Consider the following 21,059-nt stretch of genomic DNA (forward strand, 5'->3'; position numbering starts at 1 on the left):
TTTGTCTCGGTCCACAGCCTCAGCTTGTTCTTCTGAAACTGCAACGTAGCATCCACCAGGATACGCTCCCTGAGAGCCTGGCGAAGAGGAGGACTGCACAATCTAAGAACGAACTGATCCCAGAGGATTTGATCTCCATTTCCAAGCACGTTAGCACCACTGGTCTCTCTTCTGTATATAGGTCCAAACTGGGGAATCGTCTCATCTTCACACTGGAAGCGAGTGAAGAAGCGGGACCTAAGGGTGCCAGTACCGGACGTTTCTCTGTAAATAGACTTAAATATCGAGAATATAGCATCCAGTGTCTTCCTTTCCTCTTCTGGAAGCAGCATGACAGTGCCTCTAGAATCCCCTTCAAGGGCGTTCAGCGCCACATCTGATTGTAGATCCGGAGACAATTTGTACAACCTGAGGGTGCTTTTAAGATGTGCGGCCCAGTCTTCTAACAGCATATTTTGGCTGTCAAACAGCACTAGCTGGTTCAACATTGCTCCTGTGGGCAAACACATTGTCGGAGCTACTCCCACGGCAGTAGAGGTGATAGGGGCCACCTCGGAACCGGTTGGGTTCTGCATGTAAATCTTGATTACACCCTTACAGTTACAGTGACAATTCTCTATACTTTGTGTCCCCCTATTAGTCAGGTGGCGATGATACTAGAAGCAGATTACTATTGTTTGGCGGCATGGATAGGCCGCTGCTCATTGGCTGACGCAGAAAGACATCCTTTACTCAGTGAGACAGCGCCTGTGTGCAGTCCGGTGTATGGACAACTAATGACCATCGGAGGAGGGAGACGGGCAGCACAGTGCACTTATTAACACTAGGGAAAGTCTCATATGTACTAATATACACAACAAAATTTAGAGATTTAGATGGTAAAATTGCCTGTACGGGCATGTATGGTGCTTGTAGAGGTGTTATTGTGACCTCTGATAATCTACATAAGGCAGTATTTACAATCTAGTATCATAAGGTTCTGTGCTGATCTATGTTTTATTCAGTAGAACCTCAGTGGTCCAGATGCTGTGACCGTAATACAGACACTAAAATTTAGCTGTATAACAGCTGTGTGAAACTGGCCTAATGCATACAATTGTAAGGAATAGTTGAATAGTATAACTAGAGATGAGCGACTTTCATATTTTGACATTTGTTCACGCTTTGTTTACTGGTAAAAGGTGAATTGCTTTATGGATTCCGTTACCACGGACCATAACGCAGTTCTATGACGGAATGCATAACAAAATGCCTTTAGAGCCATTCCGTTATTCATTCCGTCATAATAGAAGTCTATGGGCTGCAAAACAGATCCGTCCCATTTCCGTTATGCAAGGGAGTCCTCTCCTGCATAATGGAAACAGGACGGATCCATTATGCAGCCCATAGACTTCTATTATGATGGAATGAATACCAGAATGCCTCTAAAGGCATTTTGTTATTCATTCCGTCATAGAATTTCGTTATGGTCCGTGGTAACGGAATCCATAACGCAATTCACCTTTTACCAGTAAACGAAGCGTGAACAAATTTCATAACCTGAAATTCGCTCATCTCTAAGTATACTGAAACTTAAAGAGCACTGCCAGCAGGATCACCCTGTTTTAATGGGATTAAATGCTGATTTAGGCTGGGTTCACACGAGCGTGTCCGGATTAGTTCCGGATGCGTCCCGGTGTGTTGCGGCAAACCCGCGCGAGTAGGAATGCAATTGCAGTCAGTTTTGACTGCGATTGCGTTCCGATGTTCAGTTTTTATCGTGCGTGTGCAATGTGTTTTGCACGCGCGTGATAAAAAACCGACTGTGGTACCCAGACCCGAACTTCTTCACAGAAGTTCAGGTTTGGGTTCGGTGTTGTGTAGATGTTATTATTTTCCCTTATAACATGGTTATAAGGGAAAATAATAGCATTCTGAAAACAGAATGCATAGTAAGTGATCAGTTGAGGGTTAAAAAAAATAAAAAAAATTAACTCACCTTCTCCGTTTGTTCGCGTAAGTCCCGGTCTCTTCTTTACTTCTCAAAAGATGAACTATGGGCTAAAGGACCTTTGGTGACGTCAGATCACATGCTCCAATCACAGGGTCCATCACCGCGGTGATGGACCCTGTGATTGGAGCATGTGATCTGACGTCACCAAAGGTCCTTTAGCCCATAGTTCATCTTTTTAAAGAACTAAAGACCGGGAGAACTACGCGAACAAGAGGACAAGGTGAGTTAATTTTTTTTATTTTTTAACCCTCAATTGATCACCTACTAAGCATTCTGTATTCAGAATGCTATTATTTTCCCTTATAACCATGTTATAAGGGAAAATAATACAGTGTATAGACAGTCACCTAGCAACCGTGCGTGAAAATCGCACCGCATCCGCACTTGCTTGCGGATGCATGCGATTTTCACGCAACCCCATTCACTTCTATGGGGCCTGCGTTGCGTGAAAAACGCAGAATATAGAGCATGCTGCGATTTTCACGCAACGCATAAGTGATGCGTGAAAATCATCGCTCATCTGAACAGCCCCATTGAAATGAATGGGTCCAGATTCAGTGCGGGTGCAATGCGTTCACCTACCGCATTGCACCCGCGCGGAAATCTCGCCCGTGTGAACGCAGCCTAAGAAAATTGGTATGCCTGAGAAAATAGACTTTTACTCCTCATGCAACTAAGGTTTTAAATGCACCGAGTGAGACAGGTATCATTTTAATCAGCAGGATCAACCCTCCTAGGCAGTATGTATGGTTTAACAGGGTTGAGTATGCTGACAGGTGCTCTTTAAGTCACAGCAAACGTGAAAAAGCTCATAGACTCACCAAGGGTCCAGGCAAAATAATACTTTGGTCTTCTGCAAGCTGCAGTCAAGTAGAGTTCCAGAAAAATATTGGGAACAGAGTTATTTGGGTCACTTGATATAGAGAATTGGTCCGACAGCGTAACATGAGCAGCTAATAGGAAACAGCAAAGCCACAACTTCTTGAATACTGCCACCTAAGATAAAAAAAAATAAAGATTCTGCTTTATTCATAGGAGCTTTCAAATGTTTAAAACATTTAATGTTTTGCCTGTTTAATTAAAGGGGTTGGCCAATATATATTTATAGCTGCGCATGTGTTGGGATCAGCACATACATGCAGCTAATATTACATAGTGGCCAACTCCTTTAAACACATATCATGTCAAAAACTATCCGGATATGACTACAACTAAAGTAAAGGGTAGTAATTTAAAAAGTCAACACATAACAAAATAAAATCCTATTTTGCCCTTGTAGGTGGCTAGGAGATGGACTTAGGTCCACCAATAGTTTAGTGAGAGTTACATGTGCTCACTCCTCAGACTAGGCCTGAGTCCCAGAGAATCACTATCTCTAAGAAATCCATCTCTACTTTACAGTACTCAAGAGAAAAAAAGAAAGCACTAGAAGGTTCAGAATCTGCAAGGCCTAGCACTAAGGTCAGTCAGTAAGATATTTGCTGTTTAAGGCTCATACAGACTTTACTGCAGTGAAAGGCTGATTGCTAATACATCTTTTCACATTTTTACATAGTCCTGGCCAGCTGTATCTTAATCATGTACCCCTCAGTAGGAAAATACAGACAAGTTTTTTAAGAACCTTATTGGCAGCCATAGATTCTGCAAACAGAGACTTTGGAAAGATAGAGAGGAGAAGTACTACACAAACCTCCTCAATGCTCATATCTACACACTGTTATCGGGTAAGATTTTAATTCGGGTAAGATTTTAATTGTGAATTGTTAGGAACTATGTTTTGAAACTATGATTTGGATGTAGTACAACTCCCATTATGCACTTTAATAAAGAGAGACTTGTCTACTTTCTACAACTGGCCTGGTTAGGCCAAGTTCACACTTCAGCTATTTGGTCAGTTATTTCCATCATTTATTAGCCTCATTTACACAGCCAATGTTCGGTCAGTGATTTTCATCAGTGATTTTGAGCCAAAACCAGGATTGGAGCCTCCACAGACATAAGCTATAAGGGAAAGATCTGCACCTGTTCTGTGTTTAGAGCCGCACCCGGTTTTGGTTTACAATCACTGATGGAAATCACTGATCGAACACTTACATGTGAATGAGGCAATTGTAAGACAAAACCAGGTGCAGGTCAAAAGCACAGAACAGGAGTAGATCTTTCCCTTATACCTTATGTCCGTGTAGGCTTTACTACTCGTTTTGTCTCACAATAACTGATGGAAATAACTGATCAAATAACGGAGGTGTGAACACAGCCTTACTAACTCCAGCACGATTCATCGGCCCCAGCATCTACATCTCCTGTCTTGCACCCATACCAAACTCATAACACCAAAGGCACCACAACTACAATCAGGTAGAAGCTCCAGCAACAGGGCGGGCCCTCGTATGAGTGTCCATCCATAGGGAGCATATTTGTGAGGACTGCCACTGTGATTTATGTGAATAATTGTTGCAGCCAGAACCGAGCAGCAGTATTATAGATATATTTTTTTTTTGTAAGATGACTATAAAATATATGGCTACAACATGCTACATTATCATATATTTAAAGCTGAGACATAGAATGCATTTTATTGCACATAGTCTCCACAAATGTTATCCACACTACATAAGGCCATGGTGACACGTGTCACGGTGTACTCCCTCAGGCCGTTGCTCCTTGGGAATCAGTGCAGTGGAAAGGTGGTTTGAAGAATCAGGCTAGAAGTAATAATAGAACAATCTCTCCTTACTTAGTGCAATAACACATATCTTGTGGTACATCCAGCAGCAGTAGATACAATGTGCAGTTCAGTGGCACTTATGGATAAAGGTGTCCACGGTGTTATATGGGCCTGAAGTTAGACTAGCCTAGAAGTAGTCTGGGTGAGGGGCGTCTGAGCCGTAGTCCCTCACCTGCAGCAAGGTCTGTAAAGCTGTGGTTTTGCTGATCACTCTGCTGACTAAGCACACTGAAGCTCTTTAGTTCTTGATGCTGATGGTCTTCCAGGAGTAAGAATCTCACAGGAGCACTAGTTGAGGTTCCCATTAGAAGGAGCTTAGGCATTAGCTTTCTTCCTCCTCGCTGTCTTACTGGAACTCCCCTTCCTGGCAGGAGGCAATTGCAGATACCCCTGGTCTGGGGTACTGCACTTGCACATGCTCAGCCCTGTGCACAGAGCCTGTATGGCACTGAACAACTTCTGTGTGCTGCCATAGAAGCTCTGCTGGATACCTGTTTGCATTATATAAACATGCTATGTCTGATTCCTTGGGTTTGAAATTGGATGTATAAGAGATACAGCAGAGGCTTCATGCACTTCTATGGAAGCAGAATTAGGGCTCTGTACAGAACAAGGGCATAATTTCGCAATGTACATGAGCTCTAAAAGTATCACCTTTCCACGGTTCTGCATACACAAAAGCTGTCTTTTGCACAAAACTCTTCACATTCTAAAGCACAAGCAGAAAATATCCTCCAGTGAAAAATCTAAAATGTTGTCGCTCTTAGATCCTTATTTACAGCACCATTGTATAGCCCTTTCCTTCAAAGCTCAGCCACTTTGTGGACATATTTTTTGCCATTTTGCAAATAACCCAAGAGCTGCTCTCTGCAAGCCCTCTAGTCTACATAACACTTGCCATTCCCCTCCTATTTTAATGTTAATCTTTTGAACACTCTCATACTGCTTGTGGAACCTAGTGCAGATGCTGCTGTAATCACAGGACCACAAGATAATCGCACAATTACATCATTATATTTACACATTATCAATGTCCTATCTAACAAGAAAACATTTTACATGTGCAATAACTCTTACTTACAGTTAAAAACTATTGCATGACCTCATTTAGTAAATTTATAAGATGCAATTTAAAATGTCCACAACATGAAAAAATTACTACTTATAAGGGAACGGAGCCACAGCTGAACTCCTGCAATAAAAGTTGCCTTGTCACTACATGGCATTACTCACGTTTGGGTTTCTTTTCTTCTCTTCTCCGTATATAAATATCTGGTAATCATTAAAAGAACATAAAGGACCAGCAAGAAGTCCTAGAAATCCCACTGTGTAACTTAGATATGGGAGTATTCCAGGGGGAGACCTAAACAGAAAGAACATATATATCAATAAAAGTTTAATAAAGGATAAACTTCTAAATGCATCAGTAGACCCCGCTTCCAAAATAAAAAAGTGTGACCCCGCTTCCAAAATAAAAAAAGAACACGCGTGGTGTTGAATCTTTGCGCTATTTCAACTAGAAGTGGATATGACGTGCATATGCACTATGCTGGGAACGTAAATGAGAAATCTAGGTTAACATATTCTTAAATGTGTTTTCCAGGAGTATAATAATGATGACTTTTCTTCAGGATAGATCATCAATATCTGATAAGTGGGGGTCTGACTCCGGGCAACAATCAGCAGTTTAAAAAGGCTGGGGAGCGGTTATGCTTGATATTGCACCTCAGGCCCATTCAATTTGCTTCACATAGGCAATGTTACCGATTCACCACAGTCACTTCGAACAGATGATAGGTGGGAATGCCAAGAGTCGGACCTCCCCCCACTGATATATAATGATACCTCATTATTGTACTCCCAGAAAACCCCTTTAAATGAATGGAAAGCTAGATTCTAAGGGCCTTTTCACATCGCGTCTGGAAGAACTGCTCTCCTGTGAGTCATTTGTGATCAAACAAAGACTATCTCAGGACAAGGAAGAGGGGAGTACTCACTAACATTTACCGAAGGAGTGTTTCCTATCTCCCTTGTCTCGAAAACTGAAGACAAATTTACAGTATAGAGGATCATGTTCGATCGGCCTAGTGCTGGACATAAATTGTCAGATCTTCTGAAATGATAAACACAACCCTTGAATGGGACAAAGCTGCAATACCAGACATAGCACATAGACTACAGTGGTGCTGTTTTTGGAAACAAGCCGACATGTTTCATACAAAGTCTAATAACAATTTAAAGGGGTTGTCCAGGTTCAGAGCTGGACATATTCCCTTCTTCACCCAGGCAGCCCCTCTGAGTGGAGCTTTTCATTCTTTCCATTGCTCTGCACTGTATCGCGCAGGCAAGGGCCGTTTTTTTTAGATTTTTACACTGCTAAACGGAGGCTTCTGCCTAGCAGTGTTCCTAGTGACATCACCGGCACTAACGGGTTGGCTTTAGCGCTGCCCTAGGCTGTGGCAGCGCTAAAGCCCACCCATTCGTGCCGGTGACGTCACGGCTCACTGCTAGGCGGACCTATGACCTACCCCCACAGGTGAATGCTATAAAAATAAATAAATACAAACTGTGCCAAAACAACACATTTTTTGGTCACCTTGCCCCATAAAGTGTAATAATGAATGATCAAAAAATCATATGTACCCAAAAATGGTACCAATAAAAATGTCAACTCTTCCTGCACAAGATGATCGGCAGAAAAATAAAAAAATATGGCATGCAGAATATGGAGACACAAAAATATAATTTGTTTTAAAAAATGCTTCATTATGTAAAACTGAAACAAAGAAAGTAGACATATTTGATATCATCGCATCCGTAGCAACCTGCTCTATAAAAATAGCACATGATCTACCCTGTCAGCTGAACAATGTAAGAAATGAAAAATGAAAACTGTGGCAGAACACCCATTTTTGGTTACCTTGCCTCACAAAAAAACTTAATATAGAGAGATCAAAAATCATATGTATCCCAAAATAATACCATTAAAACTGTCAGCTTATCCCGTAGTTTCCAAAATGGAGTCACTTTTTGGGAGTTTCTACTGTAGGGGTGCATCAGGGGTGCTTCAAATGGCACATGGTAACTAAAAACCAGTCCAGCAAATTCTGCCTTCCAAAAACCATACGGCGCTCCTTTTCTTCTGCGCCCTGCCGTGCAGCCTTACAGCAGTTTACGACCACATATGGGGGGCTTCTGTAAACTGCAGAATCAGGGTAATAGATATTGAGTTTTGTTTGGCCGTTAACCTTTGATGTGTTACAGGAAAAAATTTATTAAAATGGAAAATCTGCCAAAAAAGTGAAAGTTAGAAATTTGATCTTAATTTTCCTTTAAATCTTGTGGAACACCTAAAGGGTTAAAGTTTGTAAAATCATTTTTGAATAACTTGAGCAGTGTAGTTTCTAAAATGGGGTAACTTATGGGTGGTTTCTACTATATAAGCCCTACAAAATGACTTTAGAACTGGTCCTTAAAAAGTGGGTTTTAAAAATTTTGTTCTAAATTGGAAAAATGACTTCTAAAACACTAAGCCTTCTAACGTCCTAAAAAAATTAAAATCACATTTACAAAATGCTGCCAACATAAAGTAGACATATGGGGAATGTTAAGTAATAAATATTTTATGAGGTATCAATTTCTGTTTTAAAAGCAGGGAAATTGAAATTTTGAAAATTGCGAATTTAACTGATGGTGTATGGTGGTAGCGGAATCCATAATGTAATTCTTAGATAACCCGAACCTTGTATGCCGAACGTGGAACACAAGTTCGCTTATCCCCATTGCGGGCCGCAATGCAGGAACACCAACCGTGGGGCAGCCGCAGCGGATCGCGGACCCATTCACTTTAAGATAGGACATGTTATAACTTTTTGCGGAACGAAAGTACGGGACAAAACCCCACGGAAGCACTCCGTAGTGCTTCCGTAGGGTTCCGTTCCGTGCTTCCGTTCCGCACCATTCCACATCTCTGGATTTGCAGACCCACTGAAGTGAATGGGTCCGCATCCGTGATTTGGAATGCCCACGGAACGGCGCCCGTGTATTCGCGGATCCACAAATGCAGTCCGCAATACGGCAACGGGCAGCACACATTCATGTGCAGGAGGCCTTATTGATACCATTTCAGTGTGGGTGTAGTTTTGTGATCACTTATTAAATTTTTGGGAAGGTGAAGTGCTGAAAAAAATTTAGATTTTATTTTCATTACGATGTTCACTGTACAGGGCCTCATGCACATGACTGTGTCCGTTTTGAGATCCACAAATTGCGGATCAGCAAGACATGAATACCTGCCATGTACATTCCGAACTGATCATCCAGCCCTCAATAGAGCAGTCCTATCCTTGTCCATGATATGAACAAGAATAGGACATGTTCTATATTTTTTATTTATTTTTTGCGGGGCCGCAGAATGGATGTGCAGATGCAGACAGTACATTTGAAGTGAATCGGTCCACAACCGACCTGCAAAAAATGTTGCTCGGATGTGGACCCAAACCACGGTCATGTGCGTAAGACCTAAATATGTTTATATTTTAATCGTTCAGGCATTTTTGGATGCATGATACCTATGATATTTTTTTTTTATGTTTATTACTAGATAGATTAGATTAGATGAGCGAATTGAAGTTGATGAAGTGGAATTCGATCCGAATTTTAACAGAAATTCGATTTTCACCAAATCTAAATTTCCTCACGTTTTGTGGTAACGAATCACATTTTTTTCTAAAATGGATGCTGCACGTGTTAGGACATGGAGCAAGGAACTCTGGGAACGAGGGATCACCCACAATGCCATGCATGCAGCCAATCAGCAGCCAGCCCTGTGATGTCACAGCCCTATAAATAGCCTCAGACATCTTGGATTCAGCCATTTTCCAGTGTACTTAGTGCGGGGAGAGACGTCAGCAGGCGCTAGACAGTGGTAGAAAATACTTTAAAGGGATTGTGTCACCTCGTTTTAGCCTATAGAGCTGCGGACATGCATGGCTAGATCGCCGCTAGCATGTCCGCAATATACGGTACCTGTCCCATAGCGTGGTGTGCTTTTATTGTGTTTAAAAAATTATTTTTTAAGATATGTAAATGAGCCCAAGGGGCTGTACTAACCTTCTTGGAGCCCAGCCACGCCCCCTGTGAAGTAGCCCAGCACCGCCTGCATCCTTTGAATATCCTCCTTGCTCACAGTTAGATCGCCGTAATCTCGCGATGAGCGAGCTCGCGCATGCACAGTGCCGGCATAGTGTTCCTTCCCTGTGCTGGCATCAGCCTCAGGGAAGGAACTGCGCACGTGCGAGCTCGTGCATCGCGAGATTATGGCGATCTAACTTTGTGAGCAAGGAGGAGATTCAGAGGATGTAGGCGGTGCTGGGCTCCTTCACAGGGGGGCGTGGCTAAGCTCCAAGAAGGTTAGTACAGCCCCTTGGGCTCCTTACCAGGCTCATTTATATATCTATAAAATAATTTTTTAAACACAATAAAAGCACACAGCGCTATTGAACAGGTATATTGCGGACATGCTAGCGGCGATCTAGCCATGCATGTCCGCAGCTCTATAGGCCAGCAAGTCGCTAGCGTGGCCGGGAGTCAGCAGAGTGGCAGCAGTGGGAGGTCGGTAGCCAAACATGCCTGGAGTAGACCACCCGCTTCGCAGGAGGCTACCTGCCCGGAAAGTAGTGGTGCAGGGGTTCACGGAAGCAGCAGCGGTAGCAGTCAGTCAGTGCGGAGTGTTGGGGGTAAAATTACCTACTCACGGTGTGGCACTTTTTTGTTAAGCCGCCGAATGAGGTGAACATGGCCATTTGTAGAATCTGTGGGCAGAAGGTGAAGCGTGGCCAGGGTGCCAATGTTGGTACCACGGCCCTGCGTCAACATATGCAGCGTCACCATAAAGTGGCCTGGGAGAACCGTGGCTCCAATGTGGTGGTCCAGCCTGCCGCAGCAACCGCTGCATCACCCAGTGGCACGCACCTGATTTAAGGCAGTCAAGGCTCCACCACCTCAGCCGAAGAGAGCTGTCTGTCCTTCCCATCATCTGCTGGTCCTGATGCTTCTGCTCCTCCTCCTACTCCTCCTCAGTCATTCCGTCAGCAATCGATCACCGAAGCGATTGCCAAGAGACAACAGTATGCGTGCACTCATCCAACGGCACAGAAGCTGAATGTGCTCCTGGCCAAGTTGCTGGTGCTGCAGTCCCTCCCTTTCCAAGTGGTGGACTCTGCACCTTTCAGAGAACTGATGGCTTGTGCCGAGCCGAGGTGGAGAGTTCCAAGCCGTCATTTCTTTGACAAAAAGGCAGTACCAGCCATGCACACATATGTAGAAGAGAAGGTGGGCCAGTCCTTGAGCCTGTCAGTGTCTCCCAAAGTGAACGGCAGCGCTGATGTGTGGAGCTGTAACTACGGTCACTGGGTGAATGTGGTTCCTGCACAGCCACACCAGCAACTTAGCCAGGTGACGCCGCTTCTGCCTCCATGTTCTCACGTCGTTGGTCCTGCGACAATGTCCGCCTCTGCCTCCTCATCCTCCACCATGTCCTCAGCCTCCACTGCAGGGACAATTCACAGTGCCCCTCCAGCATACCACATGTGCAGGGCATGCTGGTGTCATGCTGTTCTGCACCTCGTTCGCCTGGGTGACACAGGGGAGGAACTGCTCCGTGTCCTTCATCAAGAAATCGAATTCTGGTTTTCTATGCGACAACTCAAAATCAGAACCATGGTGACAGACAACGGGAAGAACATGGTGTCAGCGCTGCATCAAGGAGGGTTGAGCCATGTGCCCTGCATGGCACACATGTTCAATCTGGTTGTCAAGCGGTTCCTGAAGTCTTCCACCCATCTGCAAGACATCCTAAAAATGGTCATGAAACTTTGCATGCACTTCAGCCACTCGTACACTGCAAAGCACAACCTCCTTGAGCTGCAGCGGCAATACGGCATCCCCCAACATAGGCTAATATGCGACGTTTCCACCAGTTGGAATTCCACCCTCCATATGTTGGACCGACTGTACAAACAGAGAAAGGCCATAAACGATTTTTTGATGATCTAAACGGACAGGAGTAGTCCCCTATGTAACTTCGATGTCAGCCAGTGGCAGCTCATGCGTGACACCTGCTGTTTGAGGAGGCCACATTATTTGTCAGATGCCAGGACTACGAGATGAATAACGTCATTCCACTGCTTCATGTCCTGGAACAGATGCTGGTAATTCTGGCTGGTCAGGGGACTGGAGACATGGCGCCTAGATCTCATGGCCACATGAGCCCTGTGGGGGCTGAACTGGAGGAGGAGGACATTGGAGCACAAGCAATGTGTAGTTAAATGGGTGGTTTTTATACACAGGTGACAGGAGAAGAGGAGCAGGAGCAGCCAGAGGAGCTACAGGGCGATGAGGAAGACGAGGCAGAGGACCCAGACACACCGTGGCAGTATGCAGTGGAGATGGAGGCAGGGAGTCCCACCGAGTCACTTGCACAAACGGCCCAATGCATGCTCACTTGCTTGCGTAGTAACAGCCAAATTGTCATAATTCGGCAGAGGGATGACTTCTGGCTCTCCACCTTGTTAGACCCTCGCTACCAGTCCAAAATGGGGGCCTTTTTTACACCTGCTGAGAGGGAGGACAAACTGAACTACTATAGAGACATCCTCTGCTGTGGCAGGGTGGGGGGTGGGTAGAAGCAGTTCCAGCTCCATCAGCAGCAACTTGAGTCTAGAGTCGCTGATGAGCACTTTCTTCACCCGCCTAGTGAAGAAACTACTCACAAGCAGCAGCAGCAGCTAGACTTGGAGCAGGACCTGAACCAGCAGGTGGTGGCATACTTGGACAGCACCCTGCCACCCCACATTGAAGATACTCTGGACTACTAGGCAGCCAAGCTGGATTTGTGGTCGCAACTGTGGCCCTGGAAAAGCTGTCCTGCCCAGCCAGTAGTGTGGCATCAGAGCGGGTGTTTAGTGCAGCAGGGGCCATAGTTACCCCAAGACGAACTCGCCTGTCCAACCAAAATGTGGAGAGACTGACGTTTGTCAAGATGAATCAGGCGTGGATCAGCCAGGATTTCCACCCACCAATGCCTGATGCATCAGACTAGATTATCCATGGTGCCACACCAACACAAAAGAGACCGGTTTCTTCTGGCTACCTGTCTCAGCTACTATTCTGATGCTGCCACCTGCCTGATGCCAAGTGCTCCTTCTTTCACTCACCATCTTCAGCTGGTACTGGTATTGCGACCCACCTCCCCATTCTGTCAACGGGTCACTCTGTGGTCTCCTGATGCTGTTGCCACCTCACCACTCAGGTCTCCTGATGCTGCTGCTGTCACCTCCACTGTGTCATTGTGCCACTCTGTGGCCTCCTGATGCTGCTGCCACCTCCACATTGTCATTGTGACACCCGGTGGCCTCCTCCTGATGCTGCCACCTCCACACTGTCATTGTGCCACTCTGTGGCCTCCTGATGCTGCTGCTGCCACACCCACACTGTCATTGTGCCACTCTGTGGCCTCCTGATGCTGCTGCTGCCACCTCCACACTTTTATTGTGCAACCCTGTGGCCTCCTCCTGATGCTGCGGTCACCTCCACACTCTGTCATTGTGCCACTCAGTGGCCTTCTCCTGATGCTGCTGCCACCTCCAGACTCTGTCATTGGGCCACTCTGTGGACTTCTCATGCTGTTCCCACTCTCCCCACTTCATGACTGGGCCACTATTTTGCCTTTCGGTCTGGCTGACATCATCATTTATTTGACCCTTCTTCTGATCTGTCAGAAGGAAGGAAAAATTAGACGCACAACAGATCCTGTCTATGTAACAGCTGCAAGGCCTGCATGACATGGTCCCTATTTTGCATTAGTTTTGGTAGCCAAAAGTAGGAGTGGGTACAAAACACAGAAGACATGCAAATATTTCATTTATGTGTCATCTCTGTTTTAGATCCACTCCTGTTTTTGTGGCTTTAGCAATACTGATGGATTACTGACCAAATGCTGACCGAGTGCAGGTGGATGCTCCACAGACAGGATCCGTTTTTTGGGTGTTATTGTTCTCATGGATAAGAGGAAGGGCAAAATAATCAGTGATGTCAACACAATCTTACTGCTGACACCCACTCCACTCTGTCGGGGGGGGGCTCTACTTATATAAGCGTTTAATAGAACAGGTTCTGTAGAAATCTATGTGGAATCTGTGAATTGGTGTAAAAAGAGTGCGCTCTTTAATGCTATAGTAGGATCTTGGGCCTCTGCACAGTTTTTTATCCCTTTCACTAACATTGACCTGTTCACACTTGAGTTATTTGGTCAGTTTTGGCCCCGTAACTGCCCAAATAAGTGAAGTGTGCAGTGATTCTAACAGTGACGCCTGTCATCTACATGTCATACTGACTAACAGTATTATTTCACTACCATAACAGACTCCCTATATGTGTTACTGCAAGGCACAGTGTTCTACACCACTATAAAGGCTCTCTGCAGCCAGGAAATAGCAGTTTTTTAGCACGATTCGCCACAAATAAATTCATATCGATACAAATTTTTTCTGAAAATTCGGCGAACCGGCTGAATCGAATTTTTGAGAAATTCGCTCATCTCTATTTATTATTATTTTTCTTTTTAATATGGGGAAGGAGGTGATTAGAATTTTTATACTTTTTTATATTTTTTAAATCTTTTTAAAAAAAACTTTTTTAAAACTATTTTTAAGTCTACCTAGGGGACTTGAACATGCAAGCATTTGATCTCTTCTCCCATGGACTGCAATGAATTACTATTGCAGTCCATGGGAGATTCGCTATGTTCCTATGATAGCAACTTCACTACACTACGGCAGGCCTCTGATCCTTCAGAGGGCCTGAGGCTGTGACTGCAACAAAATGGTTCCCTCAATCGCAGCGCAGGAGAGCTGTTCAGATGCCTCAAGCCACAAATTGAAACAGCAGAAACCCAGCAGCTATGGTGGCGCCCACTCAGCTCCTGAGTGGGTGCCATCTTTAAATACCCAACATCTGCCATAAATGTACGGCAGGGAAGGGGTTAAAGAGTACTTGTCAACAGGATCAACCCTATTAAACCAGCAAAACTGGCATGGCTGATCCTGCTGATTAAAATTATACCTTTTAAAAAATCAGTTGGGGCACTGAGAAAATAGACTTTTATGCTTTATGTAAAAAAGGGCTTAAGTGGCGGGCCTATCCCCTCAGTGCACCAGAGATTCCAGTACTTGCCATGCGCCCTCAGTGTACTAAAGTCCTCATTTGCAGAAAGAATAAAAGTCTTTGTCGGTAATGTCACCACCGATTTTTATTTAAATCAGTGGGGTCAACTCTACCATGCAATATGACTGGTTTAATAGGGTTGATCCTGCCAACAGGTGCTCTTCAAGATTTAAGCTGCATAAGTTTTATGGGAATAGTTTAACAGCAGTAAAATCAGATATGGCTAAAAATGGATTTCAGTAGATAAACTTTCAAATGTTTTCAGCCTGGTGCAGCTTACAGCTTTATCTCTAAAGTAAACCAGTGGGTCTGCATTGGCCTGTGAAAGGAAGTAGGGACGAGTGAATCGACTTCGGATGAAACATCCGAAGTCGATTCGCATAAAACTTTGTTTCAATACTAGGTACCACTTGGAACCGAACCCGAATTCAAGAAATGTTTTTTTTTACAGTAGATTCGCTCATCCCTAAAAGGAAGCCTTTTTTATGTGAATTTCTCTTTTGCTTTCCACTTGAACTAAAACATGGCTTTAAAAGACTGAACAGAAGTTTCCAACTTTGCATACCTTAGATTTAAAGCTAAAATGTCAACGCAAACGGCAAGGTAACTGAGGAACAGTCAATTCATGCTCTGGAAAGAACCACAGTAATTGATTTGGTCCATGTCTCCCTTCACTATTTGTAGTATACTGTTTATCTGTTACATACATTCAAATCACGCAAGTTTATAAAGCTGCAGAGGGGATGTGAAGAAACGAGCTATTGTGTGCTTGCTGCAGCCACAGCAAGATGTCAGTCCCTCCCTCTCTGCCCTGTTCTTCCTTCTATCCACAACTCTGAAAGACTAGTTGGGCAGCTTGGCAGTAAGTGTACACAGGCTGGTTAAAGGATTGGGCTGGATCTGCAGATTAAGAGGAACATAGGAAAGCATTGTAGGGTATACACACCATTTCTCACCCCAACAAATATCACACCTATCCTTTTATATTAGCATTTCTACATATTCCCTTTTCAGTATTGCTTTGAAACTGTAAAGTGTAGAAAGATGAGTTATGAAATTACTAAGGTAAGGCTCTGTGTACACTGCATCTGGGGCCTGCGTTGAACACATACGTCAGGAAAGGCTCCAGTGTATATATGAAATGTATCCATGGGTTCAGTTAACCTATCGGCCAGTGTTCATTGGCATTATTTCAATCTTCAGCCTTATTACAACCTTAGGCTACATGCACACGACCGTATGTGTTTTGCGGTCCGCAAATTGCGGATCTGGAAAAAAAACGGATGACGTTCTGTATGGCATCCGTTTTTTTTGCGGATCCGTTTTTTTGGCGGATCCATTGTAATAATGCCTATCCTTGTCCGCAAACTAGAAAAAAATAGGACAAGCACTATTTTTTTTGCGGAGCAACGAAACAGACATACTGATGCGGACAGCACACGGTGTGCTGTCTGCGTTTTTTGCGGACCCATTGAAATGAATGGGTCCGCATCCTATCCGCAAAAAAAACGGAGCGAACACGGAAACAAAATACGGTCGTGTGCATGAGGCCTTATTCATGATACAATCAGCAGAGTAAGGCCTAATGCACACAAAAGTTTTTTTTTCCGTTTTCGTTCCGTTTTTTTGCGTTCCGTCTAGGGTCCGTATACGGAACCATTCATTTCAATGGATCCGCAAAAAAACCGGAAGGTACTCCGTATGCCTTCCGTTTCCATATTTCCGTTCAAAGATAGAACATGTCCTATTATTTTCTGCATAACGGATAAGGATAGTACTGTTCTATCAGGGGACAGCTGTTCTGTTCCGCAAAAAACGGAATGCACACGGACGTCATCCGTATTTTTTCCGGATCCATTTTTTGCGGACCGCAAAAAACTGAAAAAGCCATACGGTCGTGTGCAAGAGGCCAAAGAGGTGGCATGTTTATACACTTACCTGATAGCTAGGTGTTTCTGTGTGGGAGTCAGAGATTGATCCCTGCGCACAGTACCTACAAAATGTTATAAGAAATAGTTAATCTTACAGTTCTGGACATTATTGGGATAGTAAGGTCATTATCCTTATTGATAACTCCTCTGATGAATATGCATAAAATGTATCTTTTAATGGACAAAAAAGTTAAACCCATGGAATCCAAACAGTACAAAAGTTATCCTCCAAAATATGAATCACCCACAGGTAGATGAGAGGGATATATGACTGCAATAAAATACTACAATGTGTAGCAAGAAAGGTGTACACGGTGACACCCACCAAATATGCAATAGGTAATATAGTCAATCTGGTCCTACTGCCTGCTGTGGTCGTGGTGGAGTGTCCCACATATCCCTATCTGTGGTTATTGGGGGACACAGCATATGTGTGAAGCATGATCTCTATCCCTGGTATATCCTGTCGGGGTCTCTTTATATCCCTTGGATTTATCTATATCATATAACCATAAATATAACTATTCTTATCCTATTTAGCTCCTGGAGGTACACAGGCTCATATATTAAGGCTCGTTCACACAACGAATCTGCATGGAACCCATGTATGGATGTCCGCACATGGATTGGCTTCACTGAATGGGGCTAAAGCTGCAGGCAGATCTGTCGAATGTAAAATGCAGAACTGCTGCATAAACCTGAGTCAGTCTTAGATTTCTGCCATGGCTTACAGTGGAAAAATCCACAGTGTGAACATACCCATAGGAATGTGCAATATGTTAATAGTCTCTTACTAGCAGAATTGCTCCTGCACTTTGCATGACCTCCAGCATTTGATAAAATAGATGCGGTAAAACATACCAGCAAATACAAGGCAAAACTAGTTTGATGAAAAATAAAAGCCATAATATGTTTTCACTCTGCCTTTTTATTGACCTCAAAGTTCCTATGAGTAAGTCAATGTGGTGGTCTCCAGTGAGCCAGCACGAGATGCCCCCAGAATACCCTCCAAAGGTTTTCCCTATAGTTTCCGCTCCAGATGTCCTTTACAGTGCCAATCTCCGATGCTTCCTATGGTGCCAGCCACAGATAACTCTATTCTAGCCACAGATTTATGTCAGCCATAGATTCTACTCATACGGTCTGCCACAGATCAAGCACTTTAGTGTTTACTACAGATGTTCCCTATATTGTCTGCCACAGACCTCTTCTATGGTGCCAGTTGGTGGTGTTGATCCTGCTGCCCCACCATCTTCCATTAAAACTTCCTTCACAGCTTCATAACTATTTGCCTGGTGTCCATGGGAACATATAACTTAAGGTTGGCACACAGCTACTGGTTATTAAGATGGCTGTGCTGCAATTGAATTGGCTACCACTATTTAAGGGTGTATTTTCAGAGGGGCGTTTTTGACCGCAAGGTCAAAACCACATGCAGTTGTACAGAAAGATGGTATGGTTTTGTCATGCCGTTTTCACCTACTCAGCTTGCACAGGTAAAGCTCATTGTTAGGCCTCATGCACACGACAGTGCTGTTTTTTGCGGTCCGCAAACCGCGGATCCACAAAAAAAACGGAAGCCGCAATTTGCGGAACAGAACGGGCGGACCATTGTAGAAATGCCTATTCTTGTCAGCAAAACGGACAAGAATAGGACATGCTATATTTTTTTTGCAGGGCCACAGAACGGTACAACGGATGCAGACAGCACATCTTTTGCGGCCCCATTGAAGTGAATGGGTCCGCATGAGGCCTTACACAGTGGGTGTGGAACCACTGAGTCAATTGAACATATTTGACTAGAGGCTGCTTGTGAGGGCTTTATCCTAGCATACCCCTGGTTTAAATCCTTTAACCCCTGTACAGGGATCTTCAGAGCAGGGGAGCCACCAGGACGCTACCTCCTGGAGTAGTCTCTGTCAAGCTGAAAGCTGGCCGGAGGAGGACAAGACACTGATGCAGGGCACCAAGGGGTCAGGCCAAACTGAAGTCAGGAGCAGGCCAAGTACAGGGCAGGCATAGTACGTGAAATCCAGTATACAGTCCGAGGTCAGAACAGGCAGCGGATGGTCAATACAGCGAACAGACACAGGTCAGGTCAATATGCAGGAAATGGGCAGAAGTCGGTACACAGGGATACAAATAAAATACATCACACCTTACCAGCATTCTAGCGGAGTAGGAACCTATTGTTGAGGCACCTTCCATAAGGGGAAGGTGCCTTAAGAATCCTATGGTTGCCAGCCACTGGCTGGTGAAGACTGGGTTGCATGCTGGCCTTTTACGAGCTGGAGGGAGTGCGTGCGCACTACGGACAGACAGAGGGGCTGAAGCAGCCAGCGGGCCACAGAATGCGTGGAAGGATAGAGCTACCCTGGCAAATGCGCCCTCCAGAAAGAGAAGAGGAATGGGAGGCCCACAGCGCCAGGACAGCAGTAGGTGTGCAGAACTCAAGATTTCAATGTGCTTCACTTGTACAAGCAGTGTGGCCAAAAATCGCATCGTTAATTCATGATAAAACTGTGTGCAGTTCTGCGGTGGAATTTTGATATGGCTTTGACCATCTCGTGTACACGCACCCTTATGCAGTTTTGCACACAGTTCCTAAATACAGTACTGCTTCAGTGGACTACAACTTACATAGAAAATTTTTCATAAACAGCAATAACATCATTGTATTCACTCACCATCATGATATTCAAATGCAAAACGACTCAGTTTTTGGGTAAGTGTCATTAAAGCCCTGAAAGAGAGAAATATAACTACGCCTCCTCACAAATATGAAATGTTGGTGGAACTTGTCAAATAAAAATACCAATCAAGGCTTACACTGTAAAATCCAGCTCATCTACTAAAGGGTTTGCATATCTTCGAACATGAAAGAAGGTGAGATAAACCATGGTTATCAGCAATGTGTATCTGGAGATAGAAGAAAAAGGAACATTGTTAAAGAACTTCCCATTTATATACCGGTCACAGCCCTGTAATACCCATATATTATCAAGTCACAATACAACTGCCTATTGTTCTTCGGAATCAAGTACAATCAATTGTGGGGTAGTTATACTGCCCTGGCATTTTAGGGGCCCTAATGCGTGAGAAGTAGTTTGAAATCAAAATGTGTAAAAAATGCTCTGTGAAATCCTAAAGGTGCTCTTTGGAATGTGGGCCTCTTTGCCCACCTAGGCTGCAAAAAAGTGTCACACATGTGGTATCGCCATACTCAGGAGAATTTGGGCAATGTGTTTTGGGGTGTCTTTTTACACATGCCCATGCTGGGTGAGATAAATATCTCTGTCAAATGACAACTTTGTATAAAAAAAAATGGGAAAAGTTGTCTTTTAGAGAGATATTTCTCTCACCCAGCATGGGTATATGTAAAAAGACACCCCAAAACACATTGCCCAACTTCTCCTGAGTACGGCAATACCACATGTGTGACACTTTTTTGCAGCCTAGGTGGGCAAAGGGGCCCACATTCCAAAGAGCACCTTTAGGATTTCACAGGACATTTTTTACACATTTTGATTTCAAACTACTTCTCACGCATTAGGGCCCCTAAAATGCCAGGGCAGTATAACTACCCCACAAGTAACCCCATTTTGGAAGGAAGACACCCCAAGGTATTTCGTGATGGGCATAGTGAGTTTATGGAAGTTTTTATTTTTTGTCCGCAAAACACATAAGGACGTCTGAATGGAGCCTTACAGGGGGGTGATCAATGACAGGGGGGTGATCAGGGAGTCTAATATGGGGTGATCACCCCCCTGTCATTGATCACCCCCCTGTCAGGCTCCATTCAGACGTCCGTATGTGTTTTGTGGATCCGCGGATCCGCAAAAAAACACATACGGACGTCTGAATGGAGCCTTACAGGGGGGTGATCAATGACAGGGGGGTGATCAGGGAGTCTATATGGGGTGATAAGGGGTTAATAAGTGATGGGGGGTGTAGTGTAGTGGTGTTTGGTGCTACTTTACAGAGCTGCCTGTGTCCTCTGGTGGTCGATCCAAGCAAAAGGGACCACCAGAGGACCAGGTAGCAGGTATATTAGATGCTGTTATCAAAACAGCGTCTAATATACCTTTAAGGGGTTAAAAAAATCGGATCTACAGCCTGCCAGCGAATGATCGCCGCTGGCAGGCTGCAGATCCACTCGATTACCTGCAGTTCCTGTGAACGC

General features: G+C 44.3%; 1 protein-coding gene across 2 annotated transcripts in view; it reads right to left on the reverse strand.

Annotated features, from left to right (window-relative positions):
• Positions 1-21,059, reverse strand: part of LOC120995230 (lysophospholipid acyltransferase 2-like) — a 96,175-nt gene that overhangs the window by 28,814 nt on the left and 46,302 nt on the right. For both annotated transcript variants that reach the window (XM_040424294.1, XM_040424295.1), the window contains 5 exons: positions 19,706-19,795; positions 19,564-19,619; positions 16,884-16,938; positions 5,955-6,084; positions 2,815-2,989 (listed from right to left, as the gene is read on the reverse strand). In XM_040424294.1, the coding sequence (XP_040280228.1) occupies positions 2,815-2,989; positions 5,955-6,084; positions 16,884-16,938; positions 19,564-19,619; positions 19,706-19,795 (506 nt within the window). The remainder of the gene's footprint in view (positions 1-2,814; positions 2,990-5,954; positions 6,085-16,883; positions 16,939-19,563; positions 19,620-19,705; positions 19,796-21,059) is intronic.

The sequence above is a fragment of the Bufo bufo genome, chromosome 3 (genome assembly GCF_905171765.1).
Source record: "Bufo bufo chromosome 3, aBufBuf1.1, whole genome shotgun sequence".
NCBI lineage: Eukaryota > Metazoa > Chordata > Amphibia > Anura > Bufonidae > Bufo > Bufo bufo.